Source organism: Salmo salar, chromosome ssa25 (assembly GCF_905237065.1).
Source record: "Salmo salar chromosome ssa25, Ssal_v3.1, whole genome shotgun sequence".
Lineage (NCBI taxonomy): Eukaryota > Metazoa > Chordata > Actinopteri > Salmoniformes > Salmonidae > Salmo > Salmo salar.
The window spans coordinates 43,730,968-43,758,337 of NC_059466.1; the positions used below are offsets into that span (position 1 = coordinate 43,730,968).

General features: G+C 49.2%; 1 protein-coding gene across 7 annotated transcripts in view; it reads right to left on the reverse strand.

Moving 5' to 3' along the window:
• LOC106586822 (tensin-1) overlaps positions 1-27,370 on the reverse strand; it is a 322,014-nt gene that overhangs the window by 181,283 nt on the left and 113,361 nt on the right. For all 7 annotated transcript variants that reach the window (XM_045707330.1, XM_045707331.1, XM_045707329.1 and 4 more), the window contains exon 3: positions 16,352-16,389. In XM_045707330.1, coding sequence (XP_045563286.1) covers positions 16,352-16,389 — 38 coding nt within the window. The remainder of the gene's footprint in view (positions 1-16,351; positions 16,390-27,370) is intronic.

The following is a 27,370-nucleotide window of genomic DNA, read 5'->3' on the forward strand; positions in this document are numbered from 1 at the left end:
GATAGAATAGAAAAGTAATTTATTCTGTGTGTGTTACATGACACACACACATATACAGTTAAGTGTACTAAAAGTTGGGTCACACCGCGGTATTGGCAGAGCTCTATCATCTACCAGTCCTTGTCTCCAAAAAACTGTACCAAGGTACAAGGTTTAAAAAAACAAACCTGCAAATGAACACGAGAGGCTGGAAGCAGCATTGGGTCAGCTGTAGTTGGTCAGAATATGGTGGCAGACAGAGAGACAGACAGGCAGACAGATGAAGAGAGTTTCTGGGCAAGGACACGGGACACAGCTGTCTCTGTTTTAAGGCAGAGTCTCCTGAGGCTGACTCAGGGTTTCTCAACAACAGCAAGAGTCCCTCGGTGGAACATCTGAACAACGCCCAGGCAACGCTAGCTTGTCACAGCAAGTGGATGTCAACACCATGGTCACATTGTACAGTACATTATTCAGTCCTGGTCGGATTAACTGTCTCAGGATGGTTGCGTAAGCGGAATTAGATCAGATCAGACTCATCTCTACTCAGGCTTTGAGAGGTAAACACATTCAGCATTCAATCAGCATCCACCTGTATCAACGTCTGGTGAAGTTATCACCTTTTTTGTAATTCTGAAGTTCTCTCTCTCTCTCTCTCTCTCTCTCTCTCTCTCTCTCTCTCTCTCTGGCGCAGGGTGTGTCAAAACATGCTGTGTTTCATCCCCCTCTTTCACCCATTTCCTCACTCTTATTCTCCTTTCCACCCCTTTGCCAAGCACTCTCTCTCTCCCCCTTCTCTCTCCCCTTCTCTCCCCCCTTCTCTCTCGCCCCTTCTCTCTCTCCCCCTTCTCTCTCTCCCCCTTCTCTCTGTTCATACTCTTCCTCACTTGGCCTGCTATTAACATTCTCTCCAGAGACTCTGTATTACTCCATCTTGCCAAAGGTTGGGTGTTTCTGTTTGTGTTCTCTACTGTATCTATCAGATAGAAAATAAGTAGCTACAAGTCAGACAGGGGCACTGGAGAATAGGAGAGGAGTTTATTTTATTTTTTATATTTATTTAACCTTTATTTAACCAGGTAGGCTAGTTGAGAACAAGATCTCATTTACAATTGCTACCTGGCCAAGATAAAGCGTAGCAATTCGACACATACAACAACACAGAGTTACTCATGGAATAAATAAAACATACAGTCAATAATACAGTAGAACAAAAGAAAACAAAAAGTCTATATACAGTGAGTGCAAATGAGGTAAGTTAAGGCAATAAATAGGCCATGGTGGCGAAGTAATTACAATATAGCAATTAAACACTGGAATGGTAGATGTGCAGAAGATGAATGTGCAAGTAGAGATACTGGGGTGCAAAGGAGCAAGATAAATAAATAAATACAGTATGGGGATGAGGTAGGTAGATAGATGGGCTGTTTAAAAATGGGCTATGTACAGGTGCAGTGATCTGTGAGGTGCTCTGACAGCTGGTGCTTAAAGCTAGTGAAGGAGATATGAGTCTCCAGTTTCAGAGATTTTTGCAGTTCGTTCAAGTCATTGGCAGCAGAGAACTGGAAGGAAAGACGACCAAAGGAGGAATTGGCTTTGGGGTGACCAGTGAGATATACCTGCTGGAGCGCGTGCTACGAGTGGATGCTGCTATGGTGACCAGTGAGCTGAGATAAGGCGGGGCTTTACCTAGCAGAGACTTGTAGATAACCTGTAGCCAGTGGGTTTGGCGACGAGTATGAAGCGAGGGCCAACCAACGAGAGCGTACAGGTCACAATGGTGGGTAGTGTATGGGGCTTTGGTGACAAAACGGATGGCACTGTGATAGACTTCATCCAATTTGTTGAATACAGTGTTGGAGGCTATTTTATAGATGACATCACCGAAGTCGAGGATCGGTAGGATGGTCAGTTTTACGAGGGTATGTTTGGCAGCATGAGTGAAGGATGCTTTGTTGTGATATAGGAAGCTGATTCTAGATTTAATTTTGGATTGGAGATGCTTGATGTGAGTCTGGAAGGAGAGTTTACAGTCTAACCAGACACCCAAGTATTTGTAGTTGTCCACGTATTCTAAGTCAGAGCCGTCCAGAGTAGTGATGCTGGACGGGCGAGCAGGTGCGGGCAGTGATCGATTGAATAGCAGGCATTTAGTTTTACTTGCGTTTAAGAGCAGTTGGAGGCTACGGAAGGAGAGTTGTATGGCATTGAAGCTCGTTTGGAGGTTAGTTAACACAGTGTCCAAAGAGGGGCCAGAAGTACACAGAATGGTGTCGTCTACGTAGAGGTGGATCAGAGAATGACCAGCAGCAAGAGCAACATCATTGATGTATACAGAGAAGAGAGTCGGCCCGAGAATTGAACCCTGTGGCACACCCATAGAGACTGCCAGAGCTCCAGACAACAGGCCCTCCGAATTGACACATCAGAGAAGTAGTTGGTAAACCAGGCGAGGCAATCATTTGAGAAACCAAGGCTGTCGAGTCTGCCAATAAGAATGCGGTGATTGACAGAGTCGAAAGCCTTGGCCAGGTCGATGAATACGGCTGCACAGTAATGTCTCTTATCGATGGCGGTTATGATGACGTTTAGGACCTTGAGCATGGCTGAGGTGCATCCATGACCAGCTCTGAAACCAGATTGCATAGTGGAGAAGGTACGGTGGGATTCGAAATAGACGGTAATCTGTTTATTAACTTGGCTTTCGAAGACCTTAGAAAGACAGAGTAGGATAGATATAGGTCTGTAGCTGTTTGGGCCTAGAGTGTCACCCCCTTTGAAGAGGGGGATGACCGCGGCAGCTTTCCAATCTTTGGGAATCTCAGACGATACGAAAGAGAGGTTGAACAGCCTAGTAATAGGGGTTGCAACAATTTCGGCAGATCATTTTAGAAAGAGAGGGTCCAGATTGTCTAGCCTGGCTGATTTGTATGGGTCCAGATTTTGCAGCTCTTTCAGAACATCAGCTATCTGGATTTGGGTGAAGGAGAAATTGTGGGGGCTTTGGCGGGTTGCTCTGGAGGGTCCCGGGCAGTTGACCGCGGTAGCGGTAGCCAGGTGGAAAGCATGGCCGGCCGTAGAGAAATGCTTATTGAAATTCTCAATTATAGTGGATTTATCTGTGGTAACTATGTTTCCTAGCCTCAGAGCAGTGGGCAGCTGGGAGGAGGTGCTCTTATTCTCCATGGACTTTACAGTGTCCCAGAACTTTTTTGAGTTAGTACTACAGGATGCACATTTTTGTTTGAAAAAGCTAGCCTTAGCTTTTCTAACTGCCTGTGTATATTTGTTCCTAACTTCCCTGAAAGGTTGCATATCACCGGGGCTATTCGATGCTAATGCAGAATGCCACAGGATGTTTTTGTGCTGGTCAAGGGCAGACAGGTCTGGAGTGAACCAAGGACTGTATCTATTCCTAGTTCTACATTTTTTGAGTGGGGCATGCTTATTTAAGATGGTGAAGAAGGCACTTTTAAAGAATACCCAGGCATCATCTACTGACGGGATGAGGTCAATGTCATTCCAGGATACCCCGGCCAGGTCGATTAGAAAGGCCTGAGGAGTGAGGAGATAAAAATCTACGTATGTATTTCTTCTTGGCATACAGCGCTGCTAGTCTTATTACTCTGTACAGCTCCATATGTCCACACGTTATATGGGCAAATCATTCTGCATGTGTTTCAACTACTGTTTCTGGTACTGGAGGGAGTGGAAGTGTTACAAACTCTTCTACAGTGACCACTAGTACAGTGTCCCTCAATCAATTCCCCGGGGGGAATAGGGGGTGCACCTGATTAAAGTTATATCTAAATGGCACTGTTTACTCTTCCAAACTGCTGCAGTCAAATATAAAATAAACCTGAATAGCCATAAAAGCATCTCTTCATAACTCAATAAGAATCACCAAAGTCCATACACGACTGTTCCCATTCCCATTGTGTTGCTTTGTTGTGCTGTGTTGTTTGGAAGGAACATCACTGGGTTGAACAGGACATCACTGGACTGAACAGGATATCACTGGGCTGAACAGGACATCACTGGGCCGAACAGGACATCACTGGGCTGAACAGGAGATCACTGGGCTGAACAGGAGATCACTGGGCTGAACAGGACATCACTGGGCCGAACAGGACATCACTGGGCTGAACAGGAAATCACTGGGCTGAACAGGACATAACTGGGCTGAGCAGGAGATCACTGGGCCGAATAGGACATCACTGGGCCGAACAGGAGATCACTGGGCTGAACAGGATATCACGGGGCTGAACAGGAGATCACTGGAACGAACAGGACATCACTGGGCCGAACAGGAGATCACTGGGCTGAACAGGAGATCACTGGGCTTAACAGAATATCACTGGGCTGAACAGGAGATCACTGGGCTGAACAGGAGATCACTGGGCTTAACAGAATATCACTGGGCTGAACAGGAGATCACTGGGCTGAACAGGAGATCACTGGGCTGAACAGGACATCACTGGGCCGAACAGGACATCACTGGGCTGAACAGGAGATCACTGGGCCGAACAGGAGATCACTGGGCTGAACAGGAGATCACTGGGTGGAACAGGATATCACGGGGCTGAACAGGAGATCACTGGGCCGAACAGGACATCACTGGGCCGAACAGGAGATCACTGGGCTGAACAGGAGATCACTGGGCTGAACATGATATCACTGGGTGGAACAGGATATCACTGGGCTGTACAGGAGATCACTGGGCTTAACAGAAAATCACTGGGCCGAACAGGAGATCACTGGGCCGAACAGGACATCACTGGGCCGAACAGGAGATCACTGGGCTGAACAGGAGATCACTGGGCTGAACATGATATCACTGGGCCGAACAGGAGATCACTGGGCTGAACAGGAGATCACTGGGCTTAACAGAATATCACTGGGCTGAACAGGAGATCACTGGGCTGAACAGGAGATCACTGGGCTGAACAGGAGATCACTGGGCTGAACAGGACATCACTGGGCCGAACAGGACATCACTGGGCCGAACAGGAGATCACTGGGCTGAACAGGAGATCACTGGGCTGAACAGGATATCACTGGGCCGCACAGGAGATCACTGGGCCGAACAGGAGATCACTGGGCTGAACAGGAGATCACTGGGCTGAACAGGAGATCACTGGGTGGAACAGGATATCACGGGGCTGAACAGGAGATCACTGGGCCGAACAGGACATCACTGGGCCGAACAGGAGATCACTGGGCCGAACAGGAGATCACTGGGCCGAACAGGAGATCACTGGGCCGAACAGGAGATCACTGGGCTGAACAGGAGATCACTGGGCTGAACAGGACATCACTGGTCTGGGGAAAGAATAATGTCCTATCCCATGACTTCTAATTAAACTGTTTTTATGACTGGATTGTTGATTTGATATAAAGCCTGAAAAAGCATGTAGATGGCTGGTCACTTGAACAAATCTCTCAACCTGTGGCAAAGACCCAATAGATTTACTAAATATTCAACTTCTCCTCTCCCCCTTAACCAGCTCGCAGTCCCACTCATATCCCACACGGACGGCAACTTCTACACCCATTTTCCTGAGTATCACATTTTCTCTGCAGGAGCTTCCTTCCATCACCCCTCCCCACTCCCACCTCTATCCCTTTCTTCCCTCTATCCCCATTGAGTGCAGTCTCAATCACACAAAAAGAAAGGAAGTTCTCAGTGTTGTTCCTGGAAGGATTTCACGGACGGCGAGGGCAACTGCGCTGAAGTCACACTCAAAGCCCAGTTGAGTTGATCGACTATCTTTGAAATCACTACTAAATAAGAGGAATGTAGGCATATTAAAGTGGTACGTCATAGCTTTTTGATGATGCTTGGCTAAGGGGATACTACAGTAGTTGCTTCAGTGTGAATGGGCACACTGAGATGAGGTCAAAGCCCCTCCTTCTAAAACCATTGTTCTCATGTGTGGGTGTTGGACGGTCACAGAACTCAAGTAGATAGAGTGGGTGAGGGGTTGGGGGTTTGGAAGTGGCAATGAGACAGGGTGTGGGGTCATGCCTGTTTTAGGGTTTTGGACCACAGTTGAAAACACAAGTTCAGAACGAGCAGTGGTTAAGACTTGGGTCCAAAGCTGTTCCATAGGACTCTGGTTTTGGGTGACTAGTTTCTGAATATAGAAGTGACTTGGACTGAGCTTGGGAACTGAAATGGGGACGGAATCAGAGAGCATCCAAACAAGAGAAAAGAGGCATGAGAAGCAGAATGTCCTCTGGAACATTTCCTCTTTTCTCTGTGCCATTCTAAGCCGAAAAGCTAAATCCCTCATGCCCGTCTCCATCCATGCCAAACTCTTCCTCTGGCCAAACCCTTCCTCTGGACAAACATTAAGATAATGAAAAAGCTTCCCTCGTGCTCCACAACAACGACCTAGCTTTCCAATTACCCTATGCGAGATAAATCAGCCTCCAATGGCAAAGTATCGTATCTGAGATAAGTCACTAGAACGGAAGACAAGCGATCACGTGCCAAATGATCTTGACAGCTGCTGTTACTGGAGGTAAGTTAGGGCAAGCAAGACAGCACAAGAGATAAAGAACAAGACAGACACTGCTAGGCTGTATTCCAAAAACTTACTGCAGAGAATGAGATACACTTACTCCTCCAACTAAAGACTACGGCGGGGCCTTAATCTGAATGTACGTACGGTATACTTTGGAGAACACGCTCAGCCTCAAGCCTCGGCTTCCTAAAATGCACACTGTACTAATTAACTTGAACGAGCTTTGATGAACATAGTTGATTTTTTTTTATACTCAACAGGCTATCTAAATTTATACCTAGCTTTGTCAGCAGAGGAAGTTAATTAGCAGTGAAGTTGAGACAGCTAGACACAACTTCTGTTCCCTCCAGGTAAGTAGAAAGCTGAGTAGCTAAAGCAACCAACCTGCCATATCAAACATGTTTCTCTTAACGTACGTGTATATATAGGTGCCTGGATGTGTCTAAAAGGCAGAGACAGTAAATCATTTTGAAATTATGGAAATCATTGTTCTCACATCAATTAGTGTTTTTTTTAATTAAATTACCACCAGAGCAGACAAATATGTTAAAAAAAAATAGAACCATGATGCTATTATGAATACAGGTCTGAATCATGAAATTGCAAAAGATTCAGGGACTTTTCTCGTGGTATTTCACTCCCGTTTGACTCACAATGGAAACAGCATGTGGACAGAACACATGACAACACAGCCATTGTTTGGGCCAAACCATACTGGGTTTCAGTCATTTATATAGGTTCATTTGGGGACCAAGCCTAGCCATGACAAGGGTTCCATCAAATCGAGAGACTATACCCACACCTAAGACTAAATGGACTATGCACAAGATGCCTCCAGTTGCTATTTTACTGCGCAAAAAAAAGGGCTATTGCATATTCTGGCATAGCATTGTTTTCTGTGCCCGGTACTCCATGACTGAACCTTGAATGCTGAAGTTGGCCAATGGCAGCTCCAGTAGCATGAGGAGGAGAGTGTTATTGGCTATAATAACACAAGAAACAGAAAGGAGCTCAATACATGGTGGGGTCATTCAGCTAACACCACATCCAAGCTACTGCTACATTTAGCTAAACAAAGGGGCTGAACTGTAGCTCGTCCAGTGGCCATAACTCTCTCAGCATCAGCGGTTAATGTAATGAAACCTAGCTCTCATGCAGGGACCAACCTCGCCAAGGGAAACTAAGTGAGGAGTCGCAAAAACAGCCTTCCAAAATGTCTGTCCAGTCCAAACAAAAACATGCTTTTCTTTTTGGTTTAAAGAACAGAGATGGATGGTGAGGGAATTGTAGGGGAGGTGGGGGAAAATGAAAACACATACTTTATCACTGTGGAAGGGAGATAGAAAAAAAGGTTGGAGAGAGGAGGGAGGAGAGGTAGGAGTGGTGATTAACTGTGTGTATTTGTGTTTCTCACTCTGCTTTCTCAGGCCTCCCTATTCATTACCAGAGGAATACAGTAGTGTCCTTCCCAAAACACGTTTGGTGCCCAGAGCCATATCTCTAGGCTGGTCAGTGCTCTTCTCAACTCCTAAGAATGCACAACAAGTCCACAACGTTCTCTGGACATTGGCTCGTTGCCAGAGCATTTTGGAAAGGACTGCAGTCAACAGTCCTTTCAAAGGTAGATAATGAGTGAAATATGGTAGAATGAATGAACCAAGAACAATTATTTTGCCATGCCTTATGTTCAGCCTGGAGACTGCTACTACAGTGAGAGCTCCATTTCCATTTTACTTCAGCCTTTCTAAAGTCCTCTTTTCTTCCACATGGGCCATCTGGTAAAATCAAACTGACTATTGGAACATTTAAAGATACAGGAATTAGCCAGGCAGTGAGGATACTGTTTGATTTCTAAAACAACTCTGGCTCGATGCAAGCCCCTTTCAGTTTCTGATCTACATATTTCTCTGGCACGTCCGATAGAGGATTGCTCATTTGTGACCCGATTCAGGAAACTTCCCGTATGTCGCAAGTCACAAGTAATTCAATCCTTGCCAGCAGCGCTGTTACAGTCACCAATGCTCTGGAAAACAAGAAAACTGTCTAACCAGCTCTGCTAGGGGGAGTAAAATGGTCAGAGTGGGTTGTTCTCTCATTATGTGACTGGAAGTAGCTAGTCAATGTTAGCCAGTTAGCTTGGGTGCTTGACTGTCGTTGTGAGGTCAGAGTTTTCGGAATAACCCTACTTATTGGCCAGAGCGTCCAGTGTGCACTTTGAACGCGAAACGCTCTGAATTTACAAACAGACAATCTGACAGCACAGTTGCAGTCACCAATGCTCTGAATAGCATACTGTAACAGCCTAACCAGCTCTGCTAGGGCGAGTAATTTTCAGTGAGACTGTTCTCTCTCTCTTAGATGTCTGGAAGTAGCTGGCAAGTTAATACAAAAATCACAGATTCACCCTTAAAGAGATGGGTGGGGCTAAGGCTTAAGAAGATGTGAACAATGCTGAATGGGTGTAGACAAAGAAGGGCTCTCCAGTAGGCACCAAAACATTGAAAGACGGTTTTCTCAAAAGTGAGTTTACAAGTTGATCAACTTTCAAAGCAGAATTACTTTCCCATTGTTTCTTCTAATGCAGTGTATGATATACCATTTTGTAGCTCTGAGTCTCTACTTTTATGTAAAAAATTTAAAAACAGAATTTCAAATGTTGCTACATAAGACCGAATCCAGGTGGTGAGTCACATTTCAACATTTCTGGTTCCCACCACTGGCCATCTAATGGTCTTAGGGCATCTACTTAGTGTCTAGTTATGGACAGAGTAATACCCTCAACCCTACTCAAACCAATTTGGTTGTGTGATAATGTTGTGATGACCTTGCAGAAAAGTTTTGTGAGTCTGTGTCTGAATCTCAAACTGAACACTTTATCGAGTAGCCACTTGCTGTTGTGTTCAATAGTGATCACACGAGTCTGTAAATGTTTTGGCTAACATGAGCATTGACACGTTTCAACTGCCACTTCTCACTTCCAAAATTCGAAATCCATTCGCGAGCATTGTTTCCCGTGACCTGTCTTGTAGCTCACGGGCACTGGGGACCTGGGAAAGACATATGCATACTCCGATAGACAGAGACAAATGTGTAAAAACAAAACACATTCTCTCTATTCCTGCACAAAATATGTGCAGGTATATTGGTCACCGTTAATTTCAGCAGTTGGTTTTAGCTTGTTGTAGCCTGCCTGCTGCTAGCTAGCTTAATTGACAAACACAGGGATGACATTTTAGCTAGCTAGCTAAGGATATGGGGCACTGCACTGATAAACAGCATGTAGCTTGTCACTTATTTACGATAGTTTGACAACTTGCTGATGAAGTTGTAGACTCAAAACTGTACTGACTCGGGGCAGAGCAGGCTGTTTGCTGCTCAATATAACTAGTTCATTGTGATGAAATAATGTTAACACAGTAGCTAGCTAACTAGATAGCTAGCTAGCATTGCATTTGGTGTTGCACTAGCTGGTTGGTTAGCTTCTCTTTCCTTTTGATTAAAAGTGACTGGGTCAGGCTTAGCTAGCTAGTTAATAATGGACTAGATGGTTGGTTAGCTTCTCTTTCCTTTTGTATGAAAGTGACTGGCTCAGGCTTAGCTAGCTAGTTAATAATGGACTAGATGGTTGGCTAGCTTCTTTTTCAGTTTTGTATGAAGTGACAGGCTCAGGCTTAGCTACAGTAACACGTTTAATGAATAGTTTTCATGTACATGATCAAACTTCAGAAATACACGAAACTCCTTAGCTGGGCTCCCGACTGGTGCAGCGGTCTAAGGCACTGCATCTCACTGCTAGAGGCATCACTATAGACACCCTGGTTGTAATCCAGGCTGTATCACAACCGGCCATGATTGGGAGTCCCATAGGGCTGCGCACAATTGGCCCAGCATCGTCCGAGTTTGGCCGTTCTAGGCTGTAGTTGTAAATAAGAATTTGTTCTAAATTTACTTGCCTAGTTAAATAAAAGTTAAATAAAAATAACAAATAAAAACAGATGTAAAATTGTATGACTAAGACCTTCTCGAAATTACATTTCTATATTAATTACAGATTTTTTTATTTACTCAGACTATTTTTTAGAGTGACGTGGTAGTGACCGTTGCTACCAAGGGCGCCGAGTCGGCATAGGATGCCCACTCGATAAAGAGGCTTCCGAAGGACACTGTGGAGCACTCGATGACTCGACAACTAGCATTTGAGATTGACTCGATTGACCCGTGAAAGCGCATATCGCGAGCTCAAAGTGCTCGAAGTGTTCAGTTTGAGATTCAGCCATTAATTGTTCATGGGAACACACTCTCGCCACTGCAGTCCCAATGTTGCCTAGAGAATAGCTTATCTTTCTTCTACCACCATTCACCTATATTTACAATCCACCAGAGACTTTCAATTCATTTAGTTCACCTTTGGAATTCAAAATCAGGTCCATCCCACAGTCTAGCCGCCCAGACTTGGCTGAAACCGGGTTCGGCTGAGACCAAGGCAGTACCACTGAACCGTCTTCAGCTGAGTTCAAGGCAATACCATTGAACTGTCAGTGATCTGCTATGTTTATTACAGTAAATACAAATTACTGATGGCGTCACCTCTGACATCTAGAGACTGTGTTGTGGAGTTGACACACTTAAATCTATGAAGCTCCCGAGTTGCGCAGCGGTCTAAGGCACTGCATCTCAGTGCTAGAGGCGTCACTGCAGTCCCTGGTTTGAATCAAGACTGCATCACATCCAGTCGTGATTGGGAGTCCCATAGGGCGGTGCACAATTGGCCCAGCGTCGTCGGGCCCTCTTTGGCTGGGGTAGGCCGTCATTGTAAATAATAATTGGTTCTTAACTGACTTGCCTGGTTAAATAAAGGTTACATTTAAAAAAAGATGAACAAGCAAGATGCACATGTCTGAAGAAAGGGTAGTGGAAAGGACAGGTCCATTTGTCACTGGTATTTAGTGGATGACATGATGGCATGGAGCAAGCAGCACCTGTGCTCAGACAGGAAAATATAGACAGACATCGAACCAACATCTCCCATTGGATTGGATGAAGCTGTGTTTCCCATTAGTTTCAAGTCCTCTTCCCACAAATCTTCATCTAGCATTACGGAGGCCTCACCATTTCACTCTCTCTCTCTTTCTCCAAATACTTCTGACATACTCTCACTTTTACTTTACATCTTACTCTCTCACAGACGCACAAAACGCACACACACGCACGCACGCACGCACGCACGCACACACACACACACACACACACACACACACACACACACACACACACACACACACACACACACACACACACACACAGTGACATACTGTCGTTATATGCAATCTGACCATTTGTTTTTTAGTAGCAGAGGTTATGCAGGGGCTACGTGCGAATCTTATCTAAATATGGATGTGGAGATTTATTCCTGTAGCGAGTCAGTGTGGAAACTGTCTCAGCATGACAGAGTTACTACCACCACTTGGATTCCAGAAGTGCAAGATCACATATTAATCAAAACTAAGGAAAGGCTTAGGGGCAATGGGAGCACCTTAACCTTACATATTTAGCTTGTAAATTCTTCATAAATAATGAATTCAAGGCGATGCAAGCTTGATTGAAAGCTGATAGCGATCGAGCTAGCCTTCCTCAACTATCATTCACGACATACATTTTTTTTTCATGTCAAGGGTAAAAGTGAATTGCGACCTGCCAAGGCTAATCTCAGAGGGAATATTTGTCTGATTAGAGAAAATGGAGGTTTGTCCATGTATGTCCATGTTTGCTGATTGGGAGTAGTTTGAATTGTACTCTTCATCACGATTTAATTAAGAAACAGTCTCTGCGTTCCGGACCTCTCTTCACAAATCAACCCTGGGTTCACAGAATTCCTGCACGCGTTCCTTCCTAGCAAAGAACTCCAACAACAACACATCTCAGGGAGAAGACCATTTCATATTTTGTTAGTTCTCTCTTCATATGCTCTACCCCTTCACTCATCACATTTTCTTCTTTTTTTTTGTTTGATATGTTTTTATGGGTTTCAATCACGTCTTCGTATTATTATGTCAGATTAGTTGTGGGGTCATGAATGGGATGTATTTGTTGCAGGGAGCATTGATTGAAATACAGTTTGTTGTCATTGTAAGAACCAGTAGACCAAGAAGAGGTCACATGGGCTGCTCATTACTCACTGCTTCAGAACGTTTCCCCCAAAACAGTTAGGCGGTATTTATTTATTTAATAATTTATCTGAATTGAGATGGATGCAATTAAAACACTGACACATTGAATTACACACAGTCATCAACCAAATGCATTGCTGTCACGACTTCCTCCGAAGTCGGTCCCTCTCCTTGTTCGGGCGACGTTCGGCGGTCGACGTCACTGGTCTTCAAGCCATCGCCGATCCACCTTTCATTTTCCATTTGTTTTGTCTTGTCTTCCCACACACCTGGTTTCAATTCCCTCAATTACATGTTGTGTATTTAACCCTCTGTTCCCCCCATGTCCTTGTCCAGTATTGTTTATTGTAAGTGCTTGTGCACGTTATGTCTGGTCGAGTTATGTACCCATTTATTGATTGTTCTGTTTCCCGGTGGTTTATATTATTAAACTGCGCCGTTGGAAACACAGCTTTTGCTCTCCTGTGTCTGACTTCTCTGCCGCCAGTACGCACCCCTTACAATTGCATTAGCTTGAGCTAATTTGTCTTCGCCCCTCCGATGAGACTGACTGGTAAACCTTCACCCCTCATATGAAACTGACTGGTAAACCTTCACCACCCTTTGCACCCCTGGTATTTCCTGTCAGTCTGAAATGGAGGAGGGTAGTGGAAGCTGTGTAGAACTGGAGGAGGGTAGTGGGAGCTGGGTAGAGCTGGAGGAGGGTAGTGGGAGCAGGAGGAGTGTAGTGGGAGCTGGGTAGAACTGGAGGAGGGTAGTGGGAGCTGGGTAGAGCTGGAGGAGGGTAGAGGGAGCTGGGTAGAACTTGAGGAGGGTAGAGGGAGCTGGGTAGAACTGGAGGAGGGTAGTGGGAGCTGGGTAGAACTGGAGGAGGGTAGTGGGAGCTGGGTAGAACTTGAGGAGGGTAGAGGGAGCTGGGTAGAACTTGAGGAGGGTAGAGGGAGCTGGGTAGAACTGGAGGAGGGTAGTGGGAGCTGGGTAGAACTGGAGGAGGGTAGTGGGAGCTGGGTAGAGCTGGAGGAGGGTAGTGGGAGCTGGGTAGAACTGGAGGAGGGTAGTGGGAGCTGGGTAGAACTGGAGGAGGGTAGTGGGAGCTGGGTAGAACTTGAGGAGGGTAGAGGGAGCTGGGTAGAACTGGAGGAGGGTAGTGGGAGCTGGGTAGAACTGGAGGAGGGTAGTGGGAGCTGGGTAGAGCTGGAGGAGGGTAGAGGGAGCTGGGTAGAACTTGAGGAGGGTAGTGGGAGCTGGGTAGAACTGGAGGAGGGTAGTGGGAGCTGGGTAGAACTGGAGGAGGGTAGTGGGAGCTGGGTAGAGCTGGAGGAGGGTAGTGGGAGCTGGGTAGAACTGGAGGAGTGTAGTGGGAGCTGGGTAGAACTGGAGGAGGGTAGAGGGAGCTGGGTAGAGCTGGAGGAGGGTAGTGGGAGCTGGGTAGAACTGGAGGAGGGTAGAGGGAGCTGGGTAGAACTGGAGGAGGGTAGTGGGAGCTGGGTAGAACTGGAGGAGGGTAGTGGGAGCTGGGTAGAGCTGGAGGAGGGTAGTGGGAGCTGGGTAGAGCTGGAGGACGGTAGTGGGAGCTGGGTAGAACTGGAGGAGGGTAGAGGGAGCTGGGTAGAACTGGAGGAGGGTAGTGGGAGCTGGGTAGAACTGGAGGAGGGTAGTGGGAGCTGGGTAGAGCTGGAGGACGGTAGTGGGAGCTGGGTAGAACTGGAGGAGGGTAGAGGGAGCTGGGTAGAACTGGAGGAGGGTAGTGGGAGCTGGGTAGAACTGGAGGAGGGTAGTGGGAGCTGGGTAGAACTGGAGGAGGGTAGTGAGAGCTGGGTAGAACTGGAGGAGGGTAGTGGGAGCTGGGTAGAGCTGGAGGAGGGTAGTGGGTATAGCTGGCAGCTCTGGAACACTTCAGTAATGGCTGCCAGATGAAGGGCGATGATGTATGGTTGGTGTGTGTGTGTGTGTGTGTGTGTGTGTGTGTGTGTGTGTGTGTGTGTGTGTGTGTGTGTGTGTGTGTGTGTGTGTGTGTGTGTGTGTGTGTGTGTGTGTGTGTGTGTGTGTGTGTTGTGGAGGGTGAGTGGGTACTATAAATCTATAATCTAAAGCCTAGTAAATCTCTCACTGCAACGTATTGACAAACTCAATGTTTTCTCATCTCCAGCCCTCCTTCACCACCTCTCTCTCTCTCTCTTTCCATCACTACTTCCCATCTTCTTCTAAGTGCCCCCTCTTCAAAAACACCAAGCCCGTTGACCATGTAGCGAGCTGCCGTTTATTTTTAGAATAGAATCTATCACAGTGTCATCCGTTTTGTCACCAAAGCCCCATATACTACCCACCACTGCGACCTGTACGCTCTCGTTGCCTGGCTCTCGCTTCATACTCGTCGCCAAACCTACTGGCTCCAGGTCATCTACAAGACCCTGCTAGGTAAAGTCCCGCCTTATCTCAGCTCACTGGTCACCATAGCAGCACCCACCAGTAGCACGCGTTCCAGCAGGTATATCTCACTGGTCACCCCCAAAGCCAATTCCTCCTTTGGCCGCCTCTTCTTCCAGTTCAATGCTGCCAATGACTGGAACGAACTACAAAAATCTCTGAAGCTGGAGACTCATATCTCCCTCACTAGCTTTAAGCTCCACCTGTCAGAGCAGCTCACAGATCACTGCACCTGTACATAGCCCATCTATAAATAGCCCAAACAACTACCTCTTCCCCTACTGTATTTATTTCTTTATTTTGCTCCTTTGCACCCCATTATTTCTATTTCTACTTTGCTCTTTCTTCCACTGCAAATCTACCATTCCAGTGTTTTACTTGCTATATTGTATTTACTTTGCCACCATGGCCTTTTTTGCCTTTACCTCCCTTATCTCACCTCATTTGCTCACATTGTATATAGACTTATTTTTCTACTGTATTATTGACTGTATGTTTGTTTTACTCCAAGTGTAACTCTGTGTTGTTGTATGTGTCGAACTGCTTTGCTTTATCTTGGCCAGGTAGCAATTGTAAATGAGAACTTGTTCTCAACTTGCCTACCTGGTTAAATAAAGGTGAAATAAATAAATAAAATAAAGTCAAACACATATTGGGACAGCCTGCACTTTTTTTCAGATTCCTCCGATATTGGGAGAGTAGGAACACTGTTCCAGTCGAGGCCCCGTCCACCACATTAACACAACATTTCCTTCTGATAAGCTCTGCTTGGCTTTGAGGAAAGAGAGTTGAGCTAACTAAAGCACTAAGAGCTAACCACAGGAGGTTGGTGGCACTGTAATTTGGCAGGACGTGCTCATGGTAATGGGAGGGAGAGAAATCAGTACAATGGTATCAAATAATCAAACACATGGTTTCCATGGTTTCCATGTGTTTTGATGCCATTCCATTCGCTCTCCGTTCCGGTCATTATTATGAGCCGTCCTCCCCTCAGCAGCCTCCTGTTGCGCCAGCAGAGGATGAGTGACTTGGTAGAGCTACACTGTACGTTCTGTCACAATGCCTACATAAGGCTGTTGTGCACTTGACTCTTGTGCACTTGAGATGTGACGTGATGACATAAGATGTAATGACAGTTTATAACAACTTACATCTAAAAAGTGCAGCTGCCTAAAAAGACAGCGTTCCCATTGCTTTGACAAGCCCATTCGGCAACATAAGAGCCCTGAGAAAAGCTGCTGCTCTTACCTTCACTTCACATGTCTTGTGACAAGTCAGCCGGCACACTAGGAGATAGGAGAAAAACAGGAACTCAGAGTTAGTTTACATTTCCTAAATAGTATTACATTCAAACATTGCTGAGTGGAATGAAATGCATCATTGAGTAAATAAAAAAAAGTGTATTGAAATTCTACCTCGTCAAAGTTCAACATGTTTACTCTATTGTCAAAGTCAAATATTATTGACTGTTAAAGACTGATGCTGCCCACTACTGGGGTCTGGGGTTTGGTGCTCTTGGGTCTGAAGAGAGCAGGGTCTGGAGAGACAGACAGGGTCTGGAGAAAGAGACAGGGTCTGGCGAGAGAGACAGGGTCTGGCGAGACAGACAGGGTCTGGAGAAAGAGGCAGGATCTGGAGAGAGAGACAGGGTCTGAAGAGAGCAGGGTCTGGCGAGAGAGACAGGGTCTGGCGAGAGAGACAGGGTCTGGCAAGAGAGACAGGGTCTGGCGAGAGAGACAGGGTCTGGAGAAAGAGACAGGGTCTGGAGAAAGAGACAGGGTCTGGAGAGACAGACAGGGTCTGGAGAAAGAGACAGGGTCTAGAGAAAGAGACAGGGTCTGGAGAGAGAGACAGGGTCTGGACAAAGAGACAGGGTCTGGAGAAAGAGACAGGGTCTGGAGAGACAGACAGGGTCTGGAGAAAGAGACAGGGTCTAGAGAAAGAGACAGGGTCTGGAGAGAGAGACAGGGTCTGGACAAAGAGACAGGGTCTGGAGAAAGAGACAGGGTCTGGAGAGAGAGACAGGGTCTGGACAAAGAGACAGGGTCTAGAGAAAGAGACAGGGTCTGGAGAGAGAGACAGGGTCTGGAGAGACAGACAGGGTCTGGAGAAAGAGACAGGGTCTAGAGAAAGAGACAGGGTCTGGAGAGAGAGACAGGGTCTGGACAAAGAGACAGGGTCTGGAGAAAGAGACAGGGTCTGGAGAGAGAGACAGGGTCTGGACAAAGAGACAGGGTCTAGAGAAAGAGACAGGGTCTGGAGAGAGAGAGAGTCAGGGTATGGAGAGAGAAAGGGTCTGGGGAGAGAGAGACAGGGTCTGGAGAGACAGGGTCTGGGGAGAGAGAGACAGGGTCTGGAGAGAGAGACAGGGTCTAAAGAGAGAGAGAGAGAGAGAGAGGGTCTGAAGAGAGAGAGAGAGGGTCTGGAGAAAGAGACAGGGTCTGAGAGCTGAGAAGCTTGTCTGGGTTTGGTTTTAACTACCGGGGTAAAAAAGTCCAAGATGGATAGAGATGCACCATACTCTAAACTAGACTAACCATACTAATTGTAGACTATATTACAATAAATGCTTAGTCTATTTATATTCATTCAGATTTACTTGAGTTAAAAAAACGATCTCATAGTAATTCTTCTGAAGTAGGATCGAGTGAATGTGCTAGTCCTGAGCACAAATGTTAACTGTAATCTTGTGTTGTATAAACAAGACACGCTGGTATAATTAGTTCAAGCCATTTCGTTTATATTTAGACACCTCAGACTACATTTGCACTAACATTTGAGAGTCTCTTTGATTCTTTAATTAAAGGCCTTGAGACAAGTGACAGAGGGAAAACCTACAGCACACTCCAACCCCGAGGAGACTCTAGTTCCCTGTGAAAACCTACAGCACTCCAACCCCGAGGAGACTCTGGTTCCCTGTGAAAACCTACAGCACACTCCAACCCCGAGGAGACTCTGGTTCCCAGTGAAAACCTACAGCACACCAACCCCGAGGAGACTCTGGTTCCCTGTGAAAACCTACAGCACTCCAACCCCGAGGAGACTCTGGTTCCCTGTGAAAACCTACAGCACACCAACCCCGAGGAGACTCTGGTTCCCTGTGAAAACCTACAGCACACCAACCCCGAGGAGACTCTGGTTCCCTGTGAAAACCTACAGCACACCAACCCCGAGGAGACTCTGGTCCCCTGTGAAAACCTACAGCACACTCCAACCCCGAGGAGACTCTGGTTCCCAGTGAAAACCTACAGCACACTCCAACCCCGAGGAGACTCTGGTTCCCTGTGAAAACCTACAGCACACTCCAACCCCGAGGAGACTCTGGTTCCCAGTGAAAACCTACAGCACACTCCAACCCCGAGGAGACTCTGGTTCCCAGTGAAAACCTACAGCACACTCCAACCCCGAGGAGACTCTGGTTCCCAGTGAAAACCTACAGCACACTCCAACCCCGAGGAGACTCTGGTTCCCAGTGAAAACCTACAGCACACCAACCCCGAGGAGACTCTGGTTCCCTGTGAAAACCTACAGCACACTCCAACCCCGAGGAGACTCTGGTTCCCAGTGAAAACCTACAGCACACCAACCCCGAGGAGACTCTGGTTCCCAGTGAAAACCTACAGCACACCAACCCCGAGGAGACTCTGGTTCCCTGTGAAAACCTACAGCACACTCCAACCCCGAGGAGACTCTGGTTCCCAGTGAAAACCTACAGCACACCAACCCCGAGGAGACTCTGGTTCCCAGTGAAAACCTACAGCACACTCCAACCCCGAGGAGACTCTGGTTCCCAGTGAAAACCTACAGCACACTCCAACCCCGAGGAGACTCTGGTTCCCAGTGAAAACCTACAGCACTCCAACCCCGAGGAGACTCTGGTTCCCTGTGAAAACCTACAGCACACTCCAACCCCGAGGAGACTCTGGTTCCCTGTGAAAACCTACAGCACTCCAACCCCGAGGAGACTCTGGTTCCCAGTGAAAACCTACAGCACACCAACCCCGAGGAGACTCTGGTTCCCAGTGAAAACCTACAGCACTCCAACCCCGAGGAGACTCTGGTCCCCTGTGAAAACCTACAGCACACCAACCCCGAGGAGACTCTGGTTCCCAGTGAAAACCTACAGCACACCAACCCCGAGGAGACTCTGGTTCCCAGTGAAAACCTACAGCACACTCCAACCCCGAGGAGACTCTGGTTCCCAGTGAAAACCTACAGCACACTCCAACCCCGAGGAGACTCTGGTTCCCAGTGAAAACCTACAGCACACTCCAACCCCGAGGAGACTCTGGTTCCCAGTGAAAACCTACAGCACACCAACCCCGAGGAGACTCTGGTTCCCAGTGAAAACCTACAGCACACTCCAACCCCGAGGAGACTCTGGTTCCCAGTGAAAACCTACAGCACACCAACCCCGAGGAGACTCTGGTTCCCTGTGAAAACCTACAGCACACTCCAACCCCGAGGAGACTCTAGTTCCCAGTGAAAACCTACAGCACACTCCAACCCCGAGGAGACTCTGGTTCCCAGTGAAAACCTACAGCACACTCCAACCCCGAGGAGACTCTGGTTCCCAGTGAAAACCTACAGCACACCAACCCCGAGGAGACTCTGGTTCCCTGTGAAAACCTACAGCACTCCAACCCCGAGGAGACTCTGGTTCCCAGTGAAAACCTACAGCACACTCCAACCCCGAGGAGACTCTGGTTCCCAGTGAAAACCTACAGCACTCCAACCCCGAGGAGACTCTGGTTCCCTGTGAAAACCTACAGCACACTCCAACCCCGAGGAGACTCTGGTTCCCAGTGAAAACCTACAGCACACTCCAACCCCGAGGAGACTCTGGTTCCCTGTGAAAACCTACAGCACTCCAACCCCGAGGAGACTCTGGTTCCCTGTGAAAACCTACAGCACACTCCAACCCCGAGGAGACTCTGGTTCCCTGTGAAAACCTACAGCACACCAACCCCGAGGAGACTCTGGTTCCCAGTGAAAACCTACAGCACACTCCAACCCCGAGGAGACTCTGGTTCCCTGTGAAAACCTACAGCACACTCCAACCCCGAGGAGACTCTGGTTCCCTGTGAAAACCTACAGCACACCAACCCCGAGGAGACTCTGGTTCCCTGTGAAAACCTACAGCACTCCAACCCCGAGGAGACTCTGGTTCCCAGTGAAAACCTACAGCACACCAACCCCGAGGAGACTCTGGTTCCCTGTGAAAACCTACAGCACACTCCAACCCCGAGGAGACTCTGGTTCCCAGTGAAAACCTACAGCACACTCCAACCCCGAGGAGACTCTGGTTCCCTGTGAAAACCTACAGCACACTCCAACCCCGAGGAGACTCTGGTTCCCTGTGAAAACCTACAGCACACTCCAACCCCGAGGAGACTCTGGTTCCCAGTGAAAACCTACAGCACACTCCAACCCCGAGGAGACTCTGGTTCCCAGTGAAAACCTACAGCACACTCCAACCCCGAGGAGACTCTGGTTCCCAGTGAAAACCTACAGCACACCAACCCCGAGGAGACTCTGGTTCCCAGTGAAAACCTACAGCACACTCCAACCCCGAGGAGACTCTGGTTCCCTGTGAAAACCTACAGCACACTCCAACCCCGAGGAGACTCTGGTTCCCTGTGAAAACCTACAGCACACCAACCCCGAGGAGACTCTGGTTCCCTGTGAAAACCTACAGCACACCAACCCCGAGGAGACTCTGGTTCCCAGTGAAAACCTACAGCACACTCCAACCCCGAGGAGACTCTGGTTCCCAGTGAAAACCTACAGCACACCAACCCCGAGGAGACTCTGGTTCCCTGTGAAAACCTACAGCACACTCCAACCCCGAGGAGACTCTGGTTCCCAGTGAAAACCTACAGCACACTCCAACCCCGAGGAGACTCTGGTTCCCTGTGAAAACCTACAGCACACCAACCCCGAGGAGACTCTGGTTCCCAGTGAAAACCTACAGCACACCAACCCCGAGGAGACTCTGGTTCCCAGTGAAAACCTACAGCACACTCCAACCCCGAGGAGACTCTGGTTCCCTGTGAAAACCTACAGCACACCAACCCCGAGGAGACTCTGGTTCCCAGTGAAAACCTACAGCACACCAACCCCGAGGAGACTCTGGTTCCCTGTGAAAACCTACAGCACACTCCAACCCCGAGGAGACTCTGGTTCCCAGTGAAAACCTACAGCACACTCCAACCCCGAGGAGACTCTAGTTCCCTGTGAAAACCTACAGCACACCAACCCCGAGGAGACTCTGGTTCCCAGTGAAAACCTACAGCACTCCAACCCTGAGGAGACTCTGGTTCCCTGTGAAAACCTACAGCACACTCCAACCCCGAGGAGACTCTGGTTCCCTGTGAAAACCTACAGCACACCAACCCCGAGGAGACTCTGGTTCCCTGTGAAAACCTACAGCACACCAACCCCGAGGAGAATCTGGTTCCCTGTGAAAACCTACAGCACACCAACCCCGAGGAGACTCTGGTTCCCAGTGAAAACCTACAGCACACCAACCCCGAGGAGACTCTGGTTCCCTGTGAAAACCTACAGCACACCAACCCCGAGGAGACTCTGGTTCCCAGTGAAAACCTACAGCACTCCAACCCCGAGGAGACTCTGGTTCCCAGTGAAAACCTACAGCACACTCCAACCCCGAGGAGACTCTGGTTCCCTGTGAAAACCTACAGCACACCAACCCCGAGGAGACTCTGGTTCCCTGTGAAAACCTACAGCACACTCCAACCCCGAGGAGACTCTGGTTCCCTGTGAAAACCTACAGCACACTCCAACCCCGAGGAGACTCTGGTTCCCAGTGAAAACCTACAGCACACTCCAACCCCGAGGAGACTCTGGTTCCCAGTGAAAACCTACAGCACACTCCAACCCCGAGGAGACTCTGGTTCCCTGTGAAAACCTACAGCACACTCCAACCCCGAGGAGACTCTGGTTCCCAGTGAAAACCTACAGCACACCAACCCCGAGGAGACTCTAGTTCCCAGTGAAAACCTACAGCACACTCCAACCCCGAGGAGACTCTGGTTCCCTGTGAAAACCTACAGCACACCAACCCCGAGGAGAATCTGGTTCCCTGTGAAAACCTACAGCACACTCCAACCCCGAGGAGACTCTGGTTCCCTGTGAAAACCTACAGCACACTCCAACCCCGAGGAGACTCTGGTTCCCTGTGAAAACCTACAGCACACTCCAACCCCGAGGAGACTCTGGTTCCCAGTGAAAACCTACAGCACACTCCAACCCCGAGGAGACTCTGGTTCCCAGTGAAAACCTACAGCACTCCAACCCCGAGGAGACTCTGGTTCCCAGTGAAAACCTACAGCACACCAACCCCGAGGAGACTCTGGTTCCCAGTGAAAACCTACAGCACACTCCAACCCCGATGAGACTCTGGTTCCCTGTGAAAACCTACAGCACACCAACCCCGAGGAGACTCTGGTTCCCAGTGAAAACCTACAGCACACCAACCCCGAGGAGACTCTGGTTCCCAGTGAAAACCTACAGCACTCCAACCCCGAGGAGACTCTGGTTCCCTGTGAAAACCTACAGCACACTCCAACCCCGAGGAGACTCTGGTTCCCTGTGAAAACCTACAGCACACCAACCCCGAGGAGACTCTGGTTCCCTGTGAAAACCTACAGCACACTCCAACCCCGAGGAGACTCTGGTTCCCAGTGAAAACCTACAGCACACCAACCCCGAGGAGACTCTGGTTCCCTGTGAAAACCTACAGCACACCAACCCCGAGGAGACTCTGGTTCCCTGTGAAAACCTACAGCACACTCCAACCCCGAGGAGACTCTGGTTCCCAGTGAAAACCTACAGCACACTCCAACCCCGAGGAGACTCTGGTTCCCAGTGAAAACCTACAGCACACTCCAACCCCGAGGAGACTCTGGTTCCCAGTGAAAACCTACAGCACACCAACCCCGAGGAGACTCTGGTTCCCTGTGAAAACCTACAGCACACTCCAACCCCGAGGAGACTCTGGTTCCCAGTGAAAACCTACAGCACACTCCAACCCCGAGGAGACTCTGGTTCCCAGTGAAAACCTACAGCACACTCCAACCCCGAGGAGACTCTGGTTCCCAGTGAAAACCTACAGCACACCAACCCCGAGGAGACTCTGGTTCCCTGTGAAAACCTACAGCACACCAACCCCGAGGAGACTCTGGTTCCCTGTGAAAACCTACAGCACACTCCAACCCCGAGGAGACTCTGGTTCCCTGTGAAAACCTACAGCACACTCCAACCCCGAGGAGACTCTGGTTCCCAGTGAAAACCTACAGCACACTCCAACCCCGAGGAGACTCTGGTTCCCAGTGAAAACCTACAGCACACTCCAACCCCGAGGAGACTCTGGTTCCCTGTGAAAACCTACAGCACACTCCAACCCCGAGGAGACTCTGGTTCCCAGTGAAAACCTACAGCACACTCCAACCCCGAGGAGACTCTGGTTCCCAGTGAAAACCTACAGCACACCAACCCCGAGGAGACTCTGGTTCCCTGTGAAAACCTACAGCACACCAACCCCGAGGAGACTCTGGTTCCCAGTGAAAACCTACAGCACACCAACCCCGAGGAGACTCTGGTTCCCAGTGAAAACCTACAGCACACCAACCCCGAGGAGACTCTGGTTCCCTGTGAAAACCTACAGCACACCAACCCCGAGGAGACTCTGGTTCCCAGTGAAAACCTACAGCACACTCCAACCCCGAGGAGACTCTGGTTCCCAGTGAAAACCTACAGCACACTCCAACCCCGAGGAGACTCTAGTTCCCAGTGAAAACCTACAGCACACTCCAACCCCGAGGAGACTCTGGTTCCCAGTGAAAACCTACAGCACACTCCAACCCCGAGGAGACTCTGGTTCCCAGTGAAAACCTACAGCACACTCCAACCCCGAGGAGACTCTGGTTCCCAGTGAAAACCTACAGCACACTCCAACCCCGAGGAGACTCTAGTTCCCAGTGAAAACCTACAGCACACTCCAACCCCGAGGAGACTCTAGTTCCCAGTGAAAACCTACAGCACACTCCAACCCCGAGGAGACTCTGGTTCCCTGTGAAAACCTACAGCACACTCCAACCCCGAGGAGACTCTGGTTCCCTGTGAAAACCTACAGCACTCCAACCCCGAGGAGACTCTGGTTCCCAGTGAAAACCTACAGCACACCAACCCCGAGGAGACTCTGGTTCCCAGTGAAAACCTACAGCACACTCCAACCCCGAGGAGACTCTGGTTCCCTGTGAAAACCTACAGCACACCAACCCCGAGGAGACTCTGGTTCCCAGTGAAAACCTACAGCACTCCAACCCCGAGGAGACTCTGGTTCCCTGTGAAAACCTACAGCACACTCCAACCCCGAGGAGACTCTGGTTCCCAGTGAAAACCTACAGCACACCAACCCCGAGGAGACTCTGGTTCCCTGTGAAAACCTACAGCACACTCCAACCCCGAGGAGACTCTGGTTCCCTGTGAAAACCTACAGCACACCAACCCCGAGGAGACTCTGGTTCCCAGTGAAAACCTACAGCACACCAACCCCGAGGAGACTCTGGTTCCCTGTGAAAACCTACAGCACACTCCAACCCCGAGGAGACTCTGGTTCCCTGTGAAAACCTACAGCACTCCAACCCCGAGGAGACTCTGGTTCCCAGTGAAAACCTACAGCACACCAACCCCGAGGAGACTCTGGTTCCCAGTGAAAACCTACAGCACACTCCAACCCCGAGGAGACTCTGGTTCCCAGTGAAAACCTACAGCACACCAACCCCGAGGAGACTCTGGTTCCCTGTGAAAACCTACAGCACACTCCAACCCCGAGGAGACTCTGGTTCCCTGTGAAAACCTACAGCACAACACAACCCAGAGGAGACTCTGGTTCCCTGTGAAAACCTACAGCACAACACAACCCAGAGGAGACTCTGGTTCCCAGTGAAAACCTACAGCACACTCCAACCCCGAGGAGACTCTGGTTCCCAGTGAAAACCTACAGCACACTCCAACCCCGAGGAGACTCTGGTTCCCTGTGAAAACCTACAGCACAACACAACCCAGAGGAGACTCTGGTTCCCAGTGAAAACCTACAGCACTCCAACCCCGAGGAGACTCTGGTTCCCAGTGAAAACCTACAGCACACTCCAACCCCGAGGAGACTCTGGTTCCCAGTGAAAACCTACAGCACACTCCAACCCCGAGGAGACTCTAGTTCCCAGTGAAAACCTACAGCACACTCCAACCCCGAGGAGACTCTGGTTCCCAGTGAAAACCTACAGCACACTCCAACCCCGAGGAGACTCTAGTTCCCAGTGAAAACCTACAGCACACCAACCCCGAGGAGACTCTGGTTCCCTGTGAAAACCTACAGCACACTCCAACCCCGAGGAGACTCTGGTTCCCAGTGAAAACCTACAGCACACTCCAACCCCGAGGAGACTCTAGTTCCCAGTGAAAACCTACAGCACACTCCAACCCCGAGGAGACTCTAGTTCCCAGTGAAAACCTACAGCACACTCCAACCCCGAGGAGACTCTGGTTCCCAGTGAAAACCTACAGCACACTCCAACCCCGAGGAGACTCTAGTTCCCAGTGAAAACCTACAGCACACCAACCCCGAGGAGACTCTGGTTCCCAGTGAAAACCTACAGCACACTCCAACCCCGAGGAGACTCTGGTTCCCAGTGAAAACCTACAGCACACCAACCCCGAGGAGACTCTGGTTCCCTGTGAAAACCTACAGCACACCAACCCCGAGGAGACTCTGGTTCCCAGTGAAAACCTACAGCACACCAACCCCGAGGAGACTCTGGTTCCCTGTGAAAACCTACAGCACACTCCAACCCCGAGGAGACTCTGGTTCCCTGTGAAAACCTACAGCACACTCCAACCCCGAGGAGACTCTGGTTCCCTGTGAAAACCTACAGCACACTCCAACCCCGAGGAGACTCTGGTTCCCAGTGAAAACCTACAGCACACCAACCCCGAGGAGACTCTGGTTCCCAGTGAAAACCTACAGCACACTCCAACCCCGAGGAGACTCTGGTTCCCAGTGAAAACCTACAGCACACTCCAACCCCGAGGAGACTCTGGTTCCCAGTGAAAACCTACAGCACACTCCAACCCCGAGGAGACTCTGGTTCCCAGTGAAAACCTACAGCACACCAACCCCGAGGAGACTCTGGTTCCCTGTGAAAACCTACAGCACACTCCAACCCCGAGGAGACTCTGGTTCCCAGTGAAAACCTACAGCACACTCCAACCCCGAGGAGACTCTGGTTCCCAGTGAAAACCTACAGCACACCAACCCCGAGGAGACTCTGGTTCCCAGTGAAAACCTACAGCACACCAACCCTGGTTCCCAGGAGACTCTGGTTCCCAGTGAAAACCTACAGCACACCAACCCCGAGGAGACTCTGGTTCCCTGTGAAAACATACAGCACACCAACCCCGAGGAGACTCTGGTTCCCAGTGAAAACCTACAGCACACCAACCCCGAGGAGACTCTGGTTCCCTGTGAAAACCTACAGCACACTCCAACCCCGAGGAGACTCTGGTTCCCAGTGAAAACCTACAGCACACCAACCCCGAGGAGACTCTGGTCCCCTGTGAAAACCTACAGCACAACAACCCCGAGGAGACTCTGGTTCCCTGTGAAAACCTACAGCACTCCAACCCCGAGGAGACTCTGGTTCCCTGTGAAAACCTACAGCACTCCAACCCCGAGGAGACTCTGGTTCCCAGTGAAAACCTACAGCACACCAACCCCGAGGAGACTCTGGTTCCCAGTGAAAACCTACAGCACACTCCAACCCCGAGGAGACTCTGGTTCCCAGTGAAAACCTACAGCACACCAACCCCGAGGAGACTCTGGTTCCCTGTGAAAACCTACAGCACACCAACCCCGAGGAGACTCTGGTTCCCTGTGAAAACCTACAGCACTCCAACCCCGAGGAGACTCTGGTTACCAGTGAAAACCTACAGCACACCAACCCCGAGGAGACTCTGGTCCCCTGTGAAAACCTACAGCACACCAACCCCGAGGAGACTCTGGTCCCCTGTGAAAACCTACAGCACACTCCAACCCCGAGGAGACTCTAGTTCCCAGTGAAAACCTACAGCACACTCCAACCCCGAGGAGACTCTGGTTCCCAGTGAAAACCTACAGCACACTCCAACCCCGAGGAGACTCTGGTTCCCAGTGAAAACCTACAGCACACCAACCCCGAGGAGACT